Genomic DNA, 20,531 nt, shown 5'->3' on the forward strand with positions numbered 1-20,531 from the left:
GCCGCCACCCCCCTCCCCCTTTTTAAATTTTGAGATCTTGTCCTACTTATTTTGGAGGTTGGTCTCCAACTTGTGATTCTTCTGTCTCAGCCTCTGAGTCCCTGGGATTACAGGCCTATGCCACCATCCCTGGCAAGACTAACACTTTTGAAATAATTTGTTTTCTATTTGTGAATAGATTAATCACTTGACACTTTCCCTTGTTTGTGTAAAATAACTGCTTTAAAGAAAATAAAGCAATTGGTTATTGGTACAAAGGATATTGAATCCTGGTTTACATACCCTGCCCTTTTTTTGTATAAATTATTTATTTTTTAAAATTTGTTTTCATTAGTTATAATGACAGTAGAATGCATTTTGACACACCATATGTAAATAGAATATAAATTCTCTTTTTTCTGCTTGTATGTGATGTGGATTCACACAGGCCATGCAGTCATATATGCACATAGGGTAATAATGTCTGATTTATTCTACTGTCCTTCATTCCCATCCCTTTTAAATTTTATTTTCAGACAGGGTGTGGCTATGTTGCCCTGGAACTTGTGATCCTTCTGCCTCAGCTTGTCAAGCTGTTGGGATTAAAGGCACTGGCCACCCCACCTGAGGAAAATAGTTCATTTTGATCCAAATATTAATGACTATATTCAGGAACATGGATTCAGGTTACCCTTAATGATGTATATGTTCCACCCTGGAATATATTACATACATCATTTTTTTTTTTTTTTAAACCAGGGATTGAACTGATTGGCACTTAACCACTGAGCCCCATCCCCAGACCTTTGTATGTTTCATTTGAGATGTGATCTAAGTTGCCAAGGCTGACTTTGAATTTATCAATCCTCCTGCCTCAGTCTCTCAAACTGCTGGGATTACTCTGCTTTGCCTCTAGGAACTGTCATAGTCAGGATAAAAGAAATTTATATATGTATACATTAACCCATTGCATTGGTAGGAGCATCATATTGGTAGGCTACAGCAAAAAAGGGGAAATTTCTTCTATAGGTCTGTTTTTATTATATTACTAGCCTTGGGGAATGATGGAAGGTAGATGTCTGGTTAGGTTATGGATACATTCTGAGAAATTCATTCATTTTTTGTTGTTGTAGGGGTGGTGGTTGTTGTTTTGGTACTGGAGATTGAATCCAGGGCACTCAACCACTGAGCCACATCCTCAGCCCATTTTTCTATTTTATTTGAGACAGGATCTTGCTGAGTTGCTTAGTGCTTCACTAAATTGCTGAGACTGGTTTTGAACTCATAACCTCCTGCCTCAGCCTTCCAAGCAGCTGGGATTGCAGATATGCACCACCAAGCCCAGCAGAAGTTTATTAGTTCTGAGAATTTGGTCTGATACAAAAGTTGAGGATTGGCTATTAAAGGACTTAAGATAGCCCAAGATAATTTTTGCTCTCCATAGAGAATCTAGTCTTTCCATCCTCTTGGTGGTCTAGTTAGCCAGAGTCAAATAGTCTGAAAGTTCTTTGATGTAGATGCAACTTCATAGAGAACTTCAGTTCACACCTGTAAAAATCTCATGCTTCTCCTTTTATCTTCCTTAAATGCAGCCACCGTATCAGAATTTCTTGGGCAGAGAGGATCCTTTTGGACGCCTCATAGGGTCCAGTGTCCTCAGTCATTTTTCTTTCCAGAGGCTGCCCCAAGGTGCCTATACCTGCCCTGTGCCCTTCAGGGTGAGGTGAATTAGTTATTGACACAGTTTCTTCAGTAGGCATTGGCTTATCCATTTGTGTATTTCTCCTTGTGTGTAAGTTGTAGGAGATAAAGAATTGGTCCAGTTCCTCTCAGTTATCAAAGTTGTGTGAAGCACATGCTCATGATTTACTTGAAGTGCCTATGAATTGGTATCGGTGACACTTTTATTCTAATGTGTAGATTATTTGTCCTCAGCTTTCTTTTGTCTTTTATGTTTTCATTTTTTTTTTTTTGTCCCTTTATTTTATTCATTTTTTCATGTGGTGTTGAGGATTGAATCCTCACAGGTGCTAGGCAGGTGCTCTACCACTGAACCTCAACCTCTCTTTGTTTGGCCTCATATCAGTTTTTTAGTGATGCTGATGTTCATGAAGAATTTCGTTCTGCAGGTTGTTGATTTCCTGATTGTGGGTTCATCAACAGTCTTTCTTTTACTTTCTTGTGTTTCATTTACATTTCCCTTGGTCGTCTTTCTCTGGTTTCCTGAATTAGAAGGTTCAATTATTGCTTTTAGCTCTTCTTTTCTGAAATGTACAATAGAGGCCTTATATATCCCTGAAGCACCATCTGATTTCCTACAGTGCACTTTTGCATTCCATTTCTCTCAAAATGGTCAACTTTTCCCTTGAGTCACGTCTTCCTCCTGTGTCTGTTTAGAGCCTGTGTTTCACCTTTCATTTCCTGGAGGCTTTCCAGCTGCTTCTGATCTGATTTCAGCTTTAATTCCCATGTTCTTTGAGCATGCTTGGGATTTCACTGGTGTTGCACACTTGTAGGGGTGTGGTTTATGGCTCAGAATGTGCCCTGTCCTGGAGGGTGTTGCTGTGGCCCTGAGAAGGCTGTGTGCTTCAATGTTGGCTAAAGGCCAAGGAAGTCCTCCTGTCTGTTCCTCTGCTGTGTGGTCTCAGACCTAACAGAGTTGTGCTGATGTCTCCCAGTGTAACTGTGGGGTTTTATTGTCCTGGGCGGTTCTGTATGTCTCTGCCTGGTGTATTTTGACTTTCTTTCAGGTGCATGTGTATTAAAAAATTCAAGACAGTTAGTTGAGTGTTTAACCTAGGGCTGGCTCAGTGGCGCATGCCTGTAATCCCAGCAGCTCAGGAGGTTTAGGCAGGAGGTTTACAATTTCAACTTAGGCTCTAAACAACTTATAGAGACATGATCTCAAAGTAAATAAATAAAATTAAAAGGGCTTGGAGTGTGGATCAGAGGTTAAGCACTCCTGAGTTCAATTTCTGTTACCAAAAAGAAAAAGAAAAAGGAAGAAAGAAAAGAAAGAAAGACATTAGTGTAGGGATTCTGGAGTCTGATCTTTCTCGGAGATGGTCTATCTCAAGCCGTTTATTTGATAAGATGGGCCTTTCTGTTTCTCAGTATACTTTGTAAATGTTTGTTGTTTTTGAAAAGTTAAATGGAAATATTTTTCTTTCTCCTGTGGCATTGTTCCTGTTTGTTGAAGGCTTCATGCATTTCCTAGAAACTTTGTTGTTTGTGCTATGTGTAGTGAATTAGCTTGTGTTCAGCCAGTTTGACAGATTTCCCTGAATTCCTTGTGGTAGGAAGGATGGAAACTTTCACAGTTTAAGAGCTGTGATTTTGCAGGCCGACCCACAGCAGCTCTGTTTACTGACATTTCATGCAGGATTGCAGCAGCTGCAGGTGCCTGTAACAAGATAACCATGGTAGCAGAAGCAGCAAACAAAGTAGCAGGAACAGAACAATCCCTCTTTAGGCTTAGTGAAGTAAAAGTCCCTAAACTGAGTTCTTAGACTGTTGAAAGGCTTATGCCCATATAAGAATATAATATGCACCCTCCAAAATATTGCACCAGGTCCCTTGACTTGATGTACCAAAAACTTTCTTATGGCTTGGGCTTTAAGAATTGTTCCTCTGGGCTATGGTGCCACTAATAAACTGTTGCTTCCAGATCTCAGTGTCCTTGCCCTGAGCAACTTAGTATGACCCTGTCTACAAATAACACATGTGCTCAGGATGTAGCTCAGTCATTAAGCAGCCCTGGGTTCACTCCATGCATTTTTTTTTCTTTCTTTAATTTGCCCACCATAAATAAATTTACATTAATTTTTCTGTAGGTTTTTGAAAAGTATTTTATTCTTTCACATTTGAATGTATAATAAATGGTCTTTTTGTCTAGAAAATAAAGGGATGCACTGCCTTTACCCCTCGGATTTCTGTTTGCCTGGACCACAATTGTGATCTGACTCCACAACACCTGCTGTCACTCATCATCTTTCCAAGCCTTGAAGGCCAACTCACTGAATGCTTTCTTATGGTCATTTGCTAACTTTTGCTGATATTGTGCTGCTCTGAATGTCCCATGTCTAAGGCCTTGAGTGTGGTTGTGTGTCACACCGTGGAAGTTCTCCTGCCTTAGGTTTTTTTTTTTTTTTTTAATTTTTTATTGTGGGTTGTTCAAAACATTACAAATTTCTTGACATATCATATTCGACACTTTGATTCAAGTGGGTTATGAACTCCCACCCTCACCCCATACATAGATTGCAGAATCACATCAGTTACACATCCATTGATTTACAAATTGCCATACTAGTGTCTGTTGTGGTCCGCTGCCTTTCCCATCCTCCTGCCTTAGGTTTTTTTGCATCAGCATCTCTACAGCCGTGCAGAATCTCTTTACAACAGACAACAATTACACATATTGCCCATCCTTGATCACAATGTCCTTGAGCAGAACATGGCTATGTGGTGCATGACTATACATTATGTGAGTGAACCCTCTGCTGTTCAGCAGTGTTTGGCAGTTGCTGGACGTTCATTATTCCTGTGAGTTTGGAAAAGTGGTTTCTATTATGAGACTTATAAAACTTTGTAAGGTTGTTAGGAGAAGGTGACATCTTGGGGACATTGACTTATTTCTAAGACACATGCCATCTTCCCATTTACCCCATTTTGCTTTGATATTAACCATTAGAAATTACCAAATTATTCTGTTATTGATCATTGCATTTGCTTATTACTTGGCTAAATTTGATCTGGAGTAAAGCACCTGACAAATTATACGTGTTCTCTTGGTTTAATCATTACACAGGATGAGAATAATCCCCAATTAACATATTGTGACTAAGTGGTTAAAGATTATCTGGGAGGAAAGCTTATTAGTGAGCGCATGCCTAGAGGGTGTGTGTGAGGCGTGATTATAGGCACTTCTGGAAGGAAGGAACAATAGACTTTTAGAAGGAAAACAGATCAGAAATAAACTGTGTAGGCACAGTGAACCACTGTGGTTTGCAGGATTTGTCTCAAATGCTGAGTTTCCTGATTCCAGCAATCTCCTCCGTCACCTTTCTTTTCTAAGGGTAAATAATATCAGGAGTGCTAATGTTAGCTCTGTACTGCACAGGACATTGTTAGAACATGTAATACACGGGTAACCAACAAAAAAAGGTTAGGAATAACCAGGGAGCATGTCTTATTTCCTGTGAACTTACCACTAGGAAGGGTGTCAAACACTCTATTCTTTGACTTTTGAGTGGCCCAATTCTAGTGTTGGAATGGCTATGAGGAATATAGTGCATTAAAGATTTGATGGACCAAATCATGGAATTTATCTGGAGGCCAGAGAATCATGTGAACATCATGCATGTTGATTATAGATTCCCCAGGTTATCATCTCTTCTGGCCTCCAATACATATTTGTGTGATATTTTAGATCTCAGTGACCTTTGAGGATGTGGCTGTGAACTTCACCCAGGAGGAATGGACTTTGCTGGATCTATCCCAGAAGAATCTTTACAGAGATGTGATGCTGGAAGTCCTCAGAAACCTGACTACTATAGGTAATAGTGATGTTTCTTTATTTAGTCAAATAGAGAACCAGTGTTTATTTGGTCATTTATGTAGAATGTGAAAAGGGAATCCTTTGATGAATTATTGCAACATAAAATGCACATAGACTGTGGCAAAGTTTTTCTAGCTCATAAGTAATACATAATGATTGTTCTGTGTTGCCATTTTAGGAAACACATGGGAAGACAAGAACATTGAAGTTCAGATTGAAAATTCTGGGAGTAGTCTAAGGTAATTGTACTCACCAGAGGGGGCAATGTCCTTGAGGAAATCTTACAATGTCATCTGATTTTTAAAACAAACCAACCAAAGAAATATGTACAATGTGAAATGTGTTTATTCTTATAAATATTTTTTACCAGATATATATATATATTTGCATGTAACATAGATACTCAGTCTTTTCAAAGTAGTCAACATGAAAAAAAATACTATGAAATTGCATATGTGCATATCACTGTTTGGATAAAAGCTTTAGGGAAACTGTGTTGGTAAGGATTGTTTTCTTTCAATCTGTTTATTTTCAGGCAATTTGAACAAGTCAGAAAACCTACTGTTTAACTGCATTGGTGGTAATATAAGCCCAAGACCTATTAATGAATAGAAAATCATTAATAAATCAAGCATTGATAATGTGCTGGTCATTTTTATAGAAGTCATGGTTAAATTAACCTGACAAAGAAAAAATTTAATAGAGTAAATCCATGTTACTGCATTATGTATTCAAAAGACTTCATATGCCCTTTATTCCTTCATAGGCAGATCACATCTCACTCTGGACAGAAACCCTACATGCATGTGGAATGTGAAGAGAAGCCATGTGAATTTAAACAATATGAGAAATCTCTGGTTTCTCATAGAAGTGGTGAAACACAAATGTTAATACAAACTGTAAATGGACCTTATAAAAGTACAGTGTGTGGGAATGTCTTCAGTTGTCCCAATTCCATTCAAAGACATGAAGAAACCCATACTGGGCAGAAACCCTATGAAAGTACACAATGCGGTGAGACGTCTTCTTCTTTCACCGATGATCAGAGACAAATGATAACACACAGTCGTGATAAACGTTTTAGGTGTAGGGTATTTGGAAAAGCCTTTTGTTCTCCCTATCTTTTTAGAAGACATGAACAAACACCTACTGAGGAGCAATGCCATGAATGCATAAATTGGGTGAAAGGCTTCAAATATTCCAAATCCCTTAAATGCCATGGAGTAACTCACACCAGAGAGAAGCCCTATAAATGTGAGCAATGTGGGAAAGCCTTCACTAATCCCAGTTCATGTAGAAGACACCAAATAACTCATACAGAAGAGAAGCACTATGAATGTAAGCAGTGTGGAAGAGCCTTCTCAAATTCTTCTTCCCTTCACATACATAAACAAAGTCATGCTGGGGAGAAGTCCTGTAAATGTAAGCAGTGTGGCAAAGCCTTCACTTTTCCCTCTCACCTCCAAGTACATGAACGATCTCATACTGGAGAGAAGCCCTATAAATGTAAGCAGTGTGGCAAAGCCTTCACTCAGTCCTCTAACCTTCGCTCACATGAACGAACTCATACTGGAGAGAAGCCCTATGAGTGTCAGCAATGTGGAAAAGCCTTTGCTACAGCCCATCAACTTCACAGACATGGAAGAATGCATACTGGAGAGAAGCCCTATGAATGTAAACAATGTGGAAAATTTTTTTCTAGATCCAGTCATCTTCAGATACATGGAAGAACACATACTAGAGAGAAGCCTTATGAATGTAAACAGTGTGGAAAAGCCTTCACTCAGTGTTCTACCCTTCACTCACATGAACAAACTCATACTGTACAAAAACTCTATGAATGTAAAAGATGTGACAAAACCTTTACTTGTTCCTCTCAACTTCAATTACATGAACAAACTCATATTGGAGAAAAGCCCTATGAATGTAAACGATGTGGAAAAGCCTTTGCTACATTCCCTCAGTTTCAAATACATGAAAGAACTCATTCTGGAGAGAAGCCCTATGAATGTGAACAATGTGGGAAAGCCTTTGCAACATTCTGTCAGCTTCATATACATGGAAGAATGCATACTGGAGAGAAGATAAATGATTGTAAACAGCGTGGAAAAACCTTTGCTAAATCCAGTTGCCTTAACAAACATGGAAGAACTCATACTAGAGAGAAGACCTATAAGTGTCAACAATGTGGAAAAGCCTTCACCACTTCCTCTCATCTCCAGATACATGAACGAATCCACACTGGAGAGAAGCCCTATAAATGTAAGCAGTGTGGCAAAGCCTTCACTCAGTCCTCTAACCTCTCTGCACATGAACGAATTCATACTGGAGAGAAGCCTTATGAATGTAAGCAATGTGGAAAAGTCTTCACTACATCCAGTTCCCTTCACAAACATGAAAGAACTCATAGAGAGAAACCATACGAATGTCAACAATGTGGAAAAGCCTTCACTACTTCCTTTTGTCTCCAAATACATGAAAAAACTCATACTGTAGAGAAGCCCTATAAATGTAAGCAGTGCGGCAAAGCCTTCACTGAGTCTTCTAACCTTCATTCACATGAACGAATTCATACTGGAGAGAAGCCCTATGAATGTCAACAATGTGGAAAAGCCTTTGCTACCTTGAGATGCCTTCATAAACATGGAAAAATTCATAGTAGAGAGAAGCCCTATGAATGTCTCCAATGTGGAAAAACCTTCACTATTTCCTCTTATCTCCAAATACATGAACGAACTCATTCTGGAGAGAAGCCCTATAAATGTAAGCACTGTGGCAAAGCCTTCACTCAGTCCTCTAACCTTCACTCACATGAACGAACACATACTGGAGAGAAGCCCTATGAATGTCAACAATGTGGGAAAGCCTTTGCTAGGTCCGGTTGCCTTAACAAACATGGAAGAACTCATACTAGAGAGAAGCCCTATAAATGTAAGCAGTGTGGCAAAGCCTTCACTCAGTCTTGTCATCTTCACTCACATGAACAAACTCATTGGAGAGAAACCTCTTAACATCAACAATGTGGAAAAGCATTTGCTAGATCCAGTCACCTTCAGATTCATGGAAGAACACATACTGGAGAGAAGCCCTATGAATGTCAACAATGTGGAAAAGCCTTTGCTACATTTTTTCAGCTTCACAGACATGAACAAACTCATACTGGAGAGAAATCCTACTAATGAAAACAATGGACAAAGTCTTCGTTATTACCATTTTACTCATAAACACGTAGTAGTAAGTGTACTGGGGAAAAATCCTTGCAGTGAAAAAATGTGGTAAATCAATACTCCTTGTCTCCTTCTAAGACATGAGAGGGCTCAAATTGCAGATTTGTTTTGTTTTGTTTTGTTCTTGTGTGTTTGACCACTGAGCCCATCCTCAGTCATTTTTATTTTTTATTTTGAGTGAGGCACTAGTGGAGTTGCTTAGGGTCATGCTAAGTTCTGGAGACTGACCTCAAACTTGTGATCCTTCAGACTCATTGTCCTGATTGCTGGGATTACAGGTGTACACCACCACATCAGACTGAATAACTCTAAATGTAAAAAATATGGAAATTCTTCCTTTTTCTCATTGCCTTCAAAGACATTTCATTTACCCTGTAAAACAAATCTCCTGGAAGTGTGATGTTTTATTTTCCTTCTTATATATGAAAGTATTCATGGAGAGAAGCCTGTAACTGTGAGAAATGTGTCTTTTAGGTTTTTTAGTTCCTTCTAAGAACTGGAAATATTCATCTTGAACGATTCATGCAAAATAATAATAATAAGATAATAAATTCCATTCAAGTAAGAAATGTAAAGGCTTTAGATATTCTAGTTTGTTCAGTTGTATGAAAAGACTCACACAGTATCAAAACCCTGTGCATAAACAATGTGGGACAATATTCAACTTACACAGTTTCCTTCAGACATGAAAGGAATGAGATCACCTTCTGTCCTTAAGCAAGGTGGTCACACTATCAACTTTCCAGGTCTTTTGAAATCGCATGGAAGAACTCATAGTGGAGAATACCCTTGTATGTAGAAATGTGGCAAGGCCTTCAGTTGTTTCAGTTTCATTCAGTCTTGTTCAGATTTGAGTACATTTGTTTTTCCTTTTTTTGGTACCAGGGATTAAACCCAGAGTTGCTTATGAACTGAACCACATCTCAGCCCTTTTTAAATTATTATAAAAACTTAAAACATAGTCTCACTGAATTGCTTAGATCTTCACTAAGTTGCATAGGCTGGCTTTGAACTTGTATTGCTCCTGCTTAGCCTTTTGAGCCATTGGAATTAGTTGTGTGCTTCCTTCAGCAAGTGACATTTTTCTTGAGAAAAGCTCTGCAAGTGTGTGCCTTCATTTCTCCTATGTCTATTCAGAGGTAATGGAAATGCATCCTGGGGTGAATGAACATTGCATCAGCATGAGGATGTGAAAGCAACATGCTTTTATGGGTTAAATCTCTTTACATATTATTAGATTCTATTTTTCTTAATTTAAGTTTTTTGCATCTGTAGTCAACTCTTACATATTATGACATAATGTTATACATACTATGTATATATGTGTGTTTAAAATCTAGTATGTACTATCTCTTCAAATACCTTCTGACTTTATATATATTGTGCATGAATTTTGAGAAGTTCTAAATTTTATAAGAAAGGTAAGAGAATGTGGCAAGTTCTCCACCACTAGGTATACACTTGCACCTAAAGTTAAATAGAAACTTAATCAACAGCATTTAAATGATTCTCTCATTATTTCAAACCTGTGGGAGTTATATAAAAAAGAGAACGTGTGCATGCTTCAGCCTAGCTATGCATTTTACATATTGAATTAAAAAGTACACTTAAATTTTTCTTCACTGTTAATAATCAGTTCGTCAGGCTCTATATAAAATAACATTTTGGTAGCAAATGAAGATATCAACAAATAAATTTATTTCAACATACATGATCTAATATTTGTAAATTTTCTGGTTGCACTAAATAAAACTGTAGTAGTCCTACCATATAAAACAAAAAAGGAATATTAAAATTTGCAAGAGGAAAACGTCAGGTCACACTTACTGATAAACCATCAAGGCTCACTTCTTATATTTTTATGTATTGTTTTTAGATGCACATGACAGTAGAGTGTTTTGACATATTATACATAAATGGAGTGTAACCCATTGCAGTTTTTATTTCATTCTCATGGTTGAAAATGATGTGGAGTTATACTTTCATGTATTCATATATGAGCATATGTCTGATTTATTCTACTGTGTTCTATTCCCACTCCACCATTTAATCCCCTTTGTCTGACCCATGAGTTTCTATACTTCCCTTCCCTGCCTCCCTTGTTATGGGTTAGCATCCACACATCAGAGAGAATATTCAACTTTTGTTTTGGGGGGGACTGGCTTAATTCACTGAGCATGATATTCTCCAGTTTCATCCATTCAGCAGCAAATACCATAATTTTATTATTCTTTATAGCTGAGTAACATTCCATTGTGTATATGTACCACATTTTCTCTACCCATTCATCTGTTGAAGAGTACCTAGGTTGATTCCAAAGCTTGGCTATTGTAAATTAAGCTGATATAAATATTTATAGATGCTGCTGTGTCACTGTAGTATGCTGATTTTAAGTCTTTGGGGTATAAACCAAAGAGTGGAATAACTGGGTCAAATTGTTTTTCCATTCCAAGTTTTCTAAGGAATCTCCACACTGCTTTCCAGAGTGATTGAACCAATTTGCAGTCCCAACATCAAAGTATGAGTGTATAATTCTTTTCCTGCATCCTATCCAGCATTAATTGTTACTTGCTTTCTTGATAGTCCTCAAGGTTAATCTCTGGCTTCCCTAATCACAACACAAAGTCAAGGAGGGCTTATATTGCAAACACTAAGGGACCCTATCTACTCAATCTTCAGAGTCAACAAAAGTGCCTGGGAGGCTGCTGCAACAGTCCCTGGGCTCTGGGGTCCCCAGGGGACTTCCTCCTGCAGGCTTGGTGATCTGGCCTTTTGTTCCCTGCAGATGGGGGCTGTGCCCTGATTCTCCTCAGGAATTGGCAGAGTTGATGGGTAAAACACACTAAGCAGTGCTCTTGGGTAAATGTGAAGGAGTTTTGCAGATAAAAGTTGAATTAATTTTGAGTCAAAAAAAGCACTTGTGCTGAATTGCTCAGGCCAATAAGATGAAAATGGGAGAAGGAGGGACCAGGTGTCTCTGAGGTCAGGCCTCATTCCTGCCAGCCTTAAGAAAGTGACCAGTATGCTGTGCTCAACATGCAACCCACAGAAATTGACAGATAATAGATGTCTAAGAGTATTAAACTATTGAAGTTGGGTTGTTTGTTCATATCAGTTTATTTGCAGTTAGACATTTGAGTTTCCCACTTCAAATGATCATTAGCATCCTTTAAAGAGTCTTCTTAGATATAAAAGATGCAGTATGTAAAACAGTCCAGATCCTGTGTTATGTAATTCCTTGATGTGTCATAAATTTGTGATTTGTAAAGATCATACATCATTTGGTTAATCAGAGAGTCAATCTATGTGCATATCTTAAGTGTTCCTTAACATAAGGATTATTTTTAAAGTTGTCAGTTAAAAAGTATCTATATTTCATTTGAATAAGTAGATTTTTATCATTTATTTTGAGTTAAATTTGACTGTATTTTATGGAGGGCAGACCATGGTGCTAATGAAGTGTCATTTTCTTTGTGCACCTGCGTTTTTAAAAAAATTATATATAAACAAAATATAAATTTATTGGTTACACAACATTTCAGTTTTTGAGAGCATCTCACACTAAGAAACACATTTTACTTCTACTTAACAGCACAAATGGGTATACAGGCCATATTAAAAAAAAAGACTTCACAAGAAAATGCTAACATTATACTCAATACAAAGATATTTTCTATTTTATTTATTTCCATTAAAAAATGCTGATTGCACTCAAACTAAAAAGTTTTTTCTCAGCAAAAGAAACAATCTGTGAGGTGAATAGAGAGCCTACATCTTGGGAGTAAATCTTTACCCCTCACACATCAGATAGTCCACTAATCTCTAGGGTATATAAAGAACTCAAAAAGCTAAGCACCAAAAAAACAAATAACCCAATCAATAAATGGGCCAAGGACCTGAACAAACACTTCTCAGAAGATGATATACAGTCAATCAACAAATATATGAAAATGTTCATCATTGCTAGCAATTAGAGAAATACAAATCAAAACCACTCTTAAGATTTCATCTCACTCCAGTCAGAATGGCAGCTATTATGAAGACAAACAACAATAAGTGTTGGTGAGGATGTGGGGGAAAAGGTACACTCATTGCTGGTGGGACTGCAAATTGGTGCAGCCAATATGGAAGCAGTATGGAAATTTCTTGGAAAATTGGGAATGGAACCACCATTTGACCCAGCTATCCCTCTCCTCGGTCTATAACCAAAGGACTTAAAAGCAACATACTACAGGGACACAGCCACATCAATGTTTATAGCAGCACAATTCATGAAACCTAAACTGTGGACCCAACCTAGATGCCTTCAATAAATGAATGGATTAAAAAATGTGGCATATATACACAATGGAACATTACTCCGCAATAAAAGAGAATAAAATCATGGCAATTTGCAGGTAAATGGATGGAGTTGAAGAAGATAGTGCTAAGTTAGCCAATCTTAAAAAAAAAATGCTGAATGTTTTCTCTGATATAAGGAGGCTGATTCATAGTGGGGTAGGGAGGGGGAGCATGGGAGGAATAGACAAACTGGATAGGCAGAGGGAAGGGAGGGGCATGGTGTTAGAAATAATGGTGGAATATAATGGACATTATTATCCAAAGTTACATGTATGAAGACATGAATTGGTGTGAATATACTTTGTATACAACCAGAGATATGAAATATTGTGCTCTATATGTGTAATAAGAATTGTAATGCATTTCACCATCATATATAATTAAAAAAATAATTAAAAATGTTGATTGTAAAGCAGGGCTTGGTGGAGCACGCCTATAATCCTAACGGCTCAGGAGTCTGAGACAGGAGGATCACGAGTTCAAAGCCAGCCTCAGCAACAGTGAAGCACTAAAGCAACTCAGTGAGACCCTCTCTCTAAATAAATACAAAATAGGGCTGGGGATGTAGCTTAGTGGTATAGAGCCCTTGAGTTCAATCTCTGGTATCCCCCGACAAAAAAAAAAAAAAAGAAAGTTGATTGTAAGACATACTAACTTGATTTCATGACCAGCTGATCATCTGCAATCTCAATGGCAACACTGGTTTCCTTATTTTTAAAAAGCTGGAACTCTTCCAGTTGCTGCTTTTCTTCAGCTGTCAAAACTGTAAATACATCTTCTGAAGGATCCTCCTCATCCACTGGAATAGACAAGTCATCCAAATGGCTGATCTGTCCATCTTTTCTGACTTCATGAACAACAAAGTCAGAGTATCTTTCTTTTAAAATTCCGGAGAATCCTTGAGAACTTACAAACTTGGTGATGCCCACAATCAAGTTCAGTAAGTCCATGTTTCATCATGTCTGCAAAACTCTGTTCCTCTTCCTCCTCCCCCTCCTCTGAAAGGCCATCTTCCTCCTCTTCTTCTTCTTCCTCCAACAGATCATCAGTAGTCATTTTGCCTCTCTTGGCACTTACAGGTTCTGGTGGCCCAGGCACATTTTCTCTGTTGGGTAAGCCATCGTTCTGCAGCCCACCTTGTCTTTTGGTCAGACAGCATTCAGAGCCCTTCTGTTTTTTGTGTCTTCAGTTGGGGCCGCACTGTCATCTTCTTCCATAGCAAGGCACCCACGTTTCAGAGACATGCCAGTCATTTCTGTCATTTCCGTCTTTAAGGCTCCTGGGAGCGCGGGCGCGGTGCAGGCTGAGAGGAGACGAGGACCGCGAGGATGGCGCTCCGATCCGGGTGCAGCAGGGTAGCGGCTGCGAGGGTCACTCAGAGGAGGCGGTGACAAGGGCAGATCAGCATTTGCAGGGTCTGCACGGGGTAGGAGGCGCGCAGGGTACCTGAGGTTTAATTGTGAGTAGAGACTAAGTTTTCCCAGGAGTGCAGAAAAAGGAGCCTAGTGCGGCTGTGTCTCCACCAGGAAGCCAGCCCATTGAAGTTGAGGCACCAGCGTCTTTCACTGGCCTTGAAAATCACAATATTTTGTTTAAATTCCATTGTGCACTGAGAATTTTAATACTAAGTTTAACACTTACATTCTGGAACCAAAAAGCAATTGTCTTATAAACTCACAGTGTGAAAAGGGCTACTAAAATGTGCTCAACTTGGAGATTTTGGAAGCTTAGGCTGTCTACTTCAAGAGGTCATATGAAGTAGCTTCATTTCTTAGATATGTGTTTCTACTTTCATATCTTTTTAGCAGACATAATTGAAAAATGGTGTAATTTTAAATGAAAGCTCTTCAAAGAAGACGTTCTGTGACATTCTAACCACCATCTGCAAGTGAAATGGCAGGGAATCCTTGTGCAGTTCTGCAGACCTACCTCCAGGATCTTAACCTATTTTATTTCTACAGCTAGAATTTTTAAACTGTTTTTGGAAGAGGTTATATAAATCTCTATTGCAATGATTTTTAAACTGAGTGTTTTATAAAGCAAAAGACAACCTATATGGGGCCTGGGGATGTGGCTCAAGCGGTAGTGGGCTGGCCTGGCATGCGTGGGGCGCAGGATTTGATCCTCAGCACCACATACAAATAAAGATGTTGTGTCTGCCAAAAACTAAAAATAAATATTAAAAAAATATCCTTAGTCTGAAAGAAGAGATCTTTCCAGAACTTGTTCTCTTGTTTAAAGGCAAGGCTTGCTGGAACTTGCCCACAGTCTCTGAATTCACATACAGCTGTCTGCTCAAACAAGTGAACCCACAGTCCCACTGGTCAGGCTGAGAAGAGGACGTGTGCACACTTCATCTGCACTTTCCAGGTAGCTGTGTGATGTGAGTGCTTACCTAGTGTGCACTGCATTCTCTGCCTGTGTGCTCACTATCTGGATTCCGACTCAGGATGGGCTGTGCCATTACCCAGGTATCTAGTGACATCTGCAAAAAGGACATCAAGGGAATCATCGACCATTTAGCTGGTTCCAGGTAGAGTTAAGTCAGCTCAGTGGGGGCAGCCTCCTCAGGGTGACAGGACCAGGCTTCTTAGACATTGTGGCCTCCACCTGAAGGGACATGCATTCTTTATCTGTGTGTCAAGCATGGCTTTTTCCTCTGAATTTGACCTCAAAATTCAGAAGTGCACTTTATGTTTCATTACTCTCAGCAATGCTCTTAGAAAGAGACAAGGTTGTAGTATAGGTAAACATTCTGAAAATGGCAAAGACAGTGGAAATTTTAACCAGTTTTGCTAAAATATCATCTCACATGGTTTTTGGCTCCCTGGTAGGGCTAGGATTTGTGCACTCTGCCATTGTTACAGCTAGTTTTCATCACCTGGTGACATCAGGGTGAGAGCAGGTACCACAGCCCTGAATGCTGGCTCTTACCACTCTACTAGCACCCTAAGTGCAACCAACTAACTAGCTTACATTGCTAGGAGAGGGATTTCTAGTAAAGGCAAAATTTACAGCTCAGTTTTTGACATGAGGTCAACTGCATATTGTGTGATGATAGAAGTGCCACAGAAGGCACTCTTCTGAGCAGCCATTACCAATCCAATCACTTACTGGTAAAGCTATAGAAGAAATGTATAGCTGACTCTTTGTGGTTTTAGCAGTGCTCGGCTTGTCCAACTGGACCATGGCCTGCTGAATTGTTAAAATTGCTTCTTTTCTCCCTGTCCAAGTTCTTGGGAGGGCTGGTCACAGGCTTTATTTGTGGGTGTTATTTTAAGTTGTTCCACTCAGAATGACAGTCTGAGCCATGACCTAATGGAGCAGAAGTACACAACTATTGTTTACCTTGGGGATTGGAGATTGACATAAGATAATCTGAATGTGTTATCATAGAAATTTCTCATTTTTGTATTCCTTTTCCTTGAGCTTTTTCACCAAAAGGGAGAACCTATACACTGGGTGAAGAGGGTGAGGGGCTCCCTAGGATTGAGGACCCAGGAAGCTCCTCTCAGCATGTCATCACCTCCTCCAGGTGAGGTTCCATGTGGAGGGTGCCTTTTGTCTGGGGGTCTCTAGGTGAGTTGAAATTCCCCCCCCCCTTTTTTTCTTTTTGTGCTGTAGAAGTTTTCTCTGTACTGCTGATTGACAGCACACCTGATAGAACACAGGATGTGTTTTTATATGGTAATGGATTTTATTGTGTAATTTCAATGTTCTTACCTTCTGCTCCTCTATCTTGTTTATTGTTTCTAAGGTCTCATTGATTTATTTCTCTAAGATCTTATATTCGTCTATCCTTTCGACAATTGTCTTGGAAACAGAGCTCACTCTTCCTTTTGGCTACATTCTGTCCTTTCTAGATTCTCATTAAAATACTTACATCATTATTTGGTTAGGGTTAGGGTTAGGTACAGATTGAGTTTTCATGGACTTATTTATAAGAACCAACATCAGTTGATATTATTTCTACCTATTTTGTGACATAGACCATTTTTTTAAATAATCATATTAAAACATTTTATGTCATTGAGTGTTTGTTATTAGTGAGCAAATATTTTAGACTATTCCTAATAAGATAGCATAATCTGTATAATTCCAGCTTCTGTATAATTCCAGCTTCACAAATCAACATACCAAATCCTTTTAGCAGTTTTTTCCTTAGTTTCCAAATTTGCAAAATAAATAGATTTTTTTAGCCTAACTATAATCATTAGATATCTTTTGAGCTTGAGACCCCTCTCAGAGTGTTGTGTTCAGAGTCAAGACCCAATAAATGCTGAGAGCACAGGATTTAGTTCCATAAAATTTTTCTAAATGCTTTTATCATGTTCTCTGTGTAGTTAAGAGGTGTTAGATATCTCTGGACATGTGAAAGTCAGGATTTGTGTTGGAAAAAAGGCAAAATTTTCTTTCAAAATTTAGCTTTGAATTAATTAGTCATTGATTTTATGTACATGAGTCAAAGTATAATAGATGTTAAGTTAAATTGGAATGTTTCAAACCTTTTTCCTGTACATTTTTTTTTCTTGGCAAATTTATAAAATTGCTTATAAGTATAAGAAGAAATTAATGCTAAAGTCTATTTGTTACTTCCACTTAGATTATATTAATGCTTTTTTCCATATTTATAACTGGAGAAATTGACAATAAAATAAAATTTCTTTTAAAATCATACTATTATTTACCAACTCATTCTTATTAAATCATCAACTTACATGAGAGCACCAAGGGCCAGAATGTTTTCACATCAAGAGAAAAATGCTTCAGTTTATCACTCGAAAGGCATATGCCAAAGGGAACAAACTTTCTGCAAACAGATCACCTAAATACATTATATTGTTACTTCATATTTTAATTCTGCCATCAATGAACATCTTTGATTTAATTTTGGCCCTTGTCATTCATGAAGTTCACCAAGACAGGACTGGAAGGCTGCAAACATGAAGAAATTGTTAGGAGAGGGAGAGGCGAATTCCCCTGATTTGCTCTGCACACACTGGAGGCAAGCATTGAAATACCACACCGTACCACATTCACTTGGTCTATTATTACATTCACTCAAAAGTACAAATAAGAAACTCAAAAGAGCAAAACTAGGCATTTTCAATAGATAGAGAAGTCATACAGGAGACTTATATTCACCCAAAGTGATTTCATAAAGCCTATCCTCTTTAATTATTAATTCTGATTCCCTCCAAGGGCACCAACAGTGTCTTGTGGACTTTTTCATGTCTTCTCTGCCCTGATATCTCAATTCAAGCCATGAAAGCAAGAAACCAAAGTCCCAGGACAGATTTGGACTTATTGGTGGATGCCCCTCTCTCTGCTGCCAAGGCCAGCCTCTTTCTGTAGCTCTGATGACACCCTGATGTACATGATCAGGGTGAGCCCCCGGCTCCACACAACACGGGTTGTCTCCTCAGCCAGCTCTCCCACACTGACAAGATGTACATCTCCACCACTGTCCCAAACATGGCAGCTAACTTCCTGTCCAATACCAAGACCATTACATTTTGGGGCTGCGAGATCCAAACTTTGTGTTCTTGAGTCTTGGCAGATGAAAGCCCTGCTGCTGTGTGTCATGTCCTACAAGGGTTATTCAGCCATCCTTTACACTACCTCATGCCCACGAGCAAGAAAACCCTTGGCTGCATGCTCACAGGCGTGTGGAGCAGCAGTGCCGTCAGCTCTTTAACACACACAGTACGTATTTTAGCTTCCATTCTGCAGGTCCCCACATGTCAACCACTCGGTCTTTGAGGTTCCATCTCTGCTGCCCCTGATCTGTCAGGACACGACCCAGTATAAGTACACAGTCATGGTGAGTGGAGTTTTGATCCTGCCGGGCAAAGGACAGACAAAAACTATTTCCACTGCTCCTCCCACCTGGCCTTGACAAGCCTGTTCTATGCCACCATCCTCTCCACCTATACCAGGCCACACTCTTTGCATTCCCCTGCACAGGACAAGGTGTGGCTACGTTGTACACCATGATCCCACCTCTTCTGAACCTGTTTATCTACAGCCTGAGGAATAGGAAAGTCATGGGACTGGGAGGAGACTGTTGGGTGATGGACACTGGTGCAGTCATGTGACTTTAATAATCAGGCACTGACTGAGGATTCAACATTGTAAGAGCTGCTCCTGAAAACTGCCAGGAAAGGGGCAAATACAGGATTTCTATATAGCAGCCTGAGAAACAGTGCTTCCCACACTTGCTTAACCCTGAAAGCAATAGAATATGACTTTGTCAACTCGGAATACAACTTTGCCGTAATGCCCACCCATAGCATTAATGTTTTGGATTTTCCTTGTTAGTGTTCTGAATAATTGATAAGAAATAAAATTTACCAACATTTGACATAAAGATAATTTTAATAATGTCAAAAGTAATTATATATATCTGATTGAATGTCACACAGTATCTGTGCATCAGGACATCATGTGGAACCTATTCATATGCATACTTGTTTTACATATCACTTAAGATGAACTTAATATAAACTGGAAACTGGAGAAAGTCTGTGTTCACCCACATTCTCCTCAGCATGATCCTGCGGCACCCCCAGAGCTGAAGCTCAGGGCTCCAGAGGGCATTCTCTCTGGCCTTTCTGCCAGCAGCTGGGGCCGGTGGGGAGCTGCACCTGGTGACCCAGGGCCAGAGTCATGGAGTTCAGGTGCCTCTGCAGGCTGGCACCACCCCTGGGACACTGGGGGCTGGCAATGCAGGACCCCATTCTGCAAGCCTTCATGCTGTTTTACTTCCCAAATGGAAAGGATTTTCTCATAATCCATATAATTTTGAAAACTGATAAACTACATCTCACCCAGCATCCTCACAATTCTTCCCCTTGCCCTGTGGGAGTGCTATGGTTGTGCCCTGATGATAGGCAGCTCGCCTTCACTGTAACCAAAGTATACAATAAAAATGACTTTGAGGAGAAAAAGCTTGTTTTGCCCTATGGTTTCAGAGCCTCAGTCATGGTGAGTGTGAAACAAGAGGTGAAGCGGAGCATCAGTGCTGAAGGGAGAAAGGGAGCAGCAGAGGAGCACTGCTGACCCCATGAAACCAGGAAGGAGCGGGGAGTGGGAGAGAGAAGGGAAGGAAGGAGGAGGAAGGGGGAGAGAGAAGGGAAGGAAGGAGGGGGGAGGGGGAGAGAGAAGGGAAGGAAGCAGGGGCCCAAGGAAGACAAGCCCTTCCAGGACATGTCCCCAGACACTTACCTCCTCCAGGCATGTGCCACTGCTCACTGTTGCCACTGTGAGTTACCATTAAACTAGGATGGGCTGGTGAGGTGACAGCACTCACAATCCAGGCATTTCACTGCCTATCCCTGCATTAGCAGGAGCTTAACTCATATCCATAGCAACACAGCTGTGATCCATGGAAACAACTTAATTGTCCACAATTCTCCTCCCCC

General features: G+C 39.5%; 1 protein-coding gene across 9 annotated transcripts in view; it reads left to right on the forward strand.

The window, feature by feature from the left end:
• The window catches only part of LOC107147952 (zinc finger protein 709-like), a 49,313-nt gene that overhangs the window by 2,320 nt on the left and 26,462 nt on the right, over positions 1-20,531 (forward strand). For 2 of the 9 annotated variants that reach the window (XM_048815045.1, XM_048815054.1), the window contains exons 2-5: positions 5,411-5,537; positions 5,718-5,778; positions 6,306-8,414; positions 8,580-8,794. The exons of 3 other annotated variants lie outside the window; for them this stretch is intronic. In XM_048815045.1, coding sequence (XP_048671002.1) covers positions 5,411-5,537; positions 5,718-5,778; positions 6,306-8,414; positions 8,580-8,718 — 2,436 coding nt within the window. In that variant the 3' untranslated portion in view covers positions 8,719-8,794. Of the gene's footprint in view, positions 1-5,410; positions 5,538-5,717; positions 5,779-6,305; positions 8,415-8,579; positions 8,795-20,531 lie in introns of those variants that run through there. 4 more of the 9 variants (XM_048815069.1, XM_048815079.1, XM_048815110.1 and 1 more) reach the window with 4 other exon arrangements.

The sequence above is a fragment of the Marmota marmota genome, unplaced genomic scaffold (assembly GCF_001458135.2).
Source record: "Marmota marmota marmota unplaced genomic scaffold, marMar, whole genome shotgun sequence".
In the NCBI taxonomy this organism is placed as follows: Eukaryota; Metazoa; Chordata; class Mammalia; order Rodentia; family Sciuridae; genus Marmota; species Marmota marmota.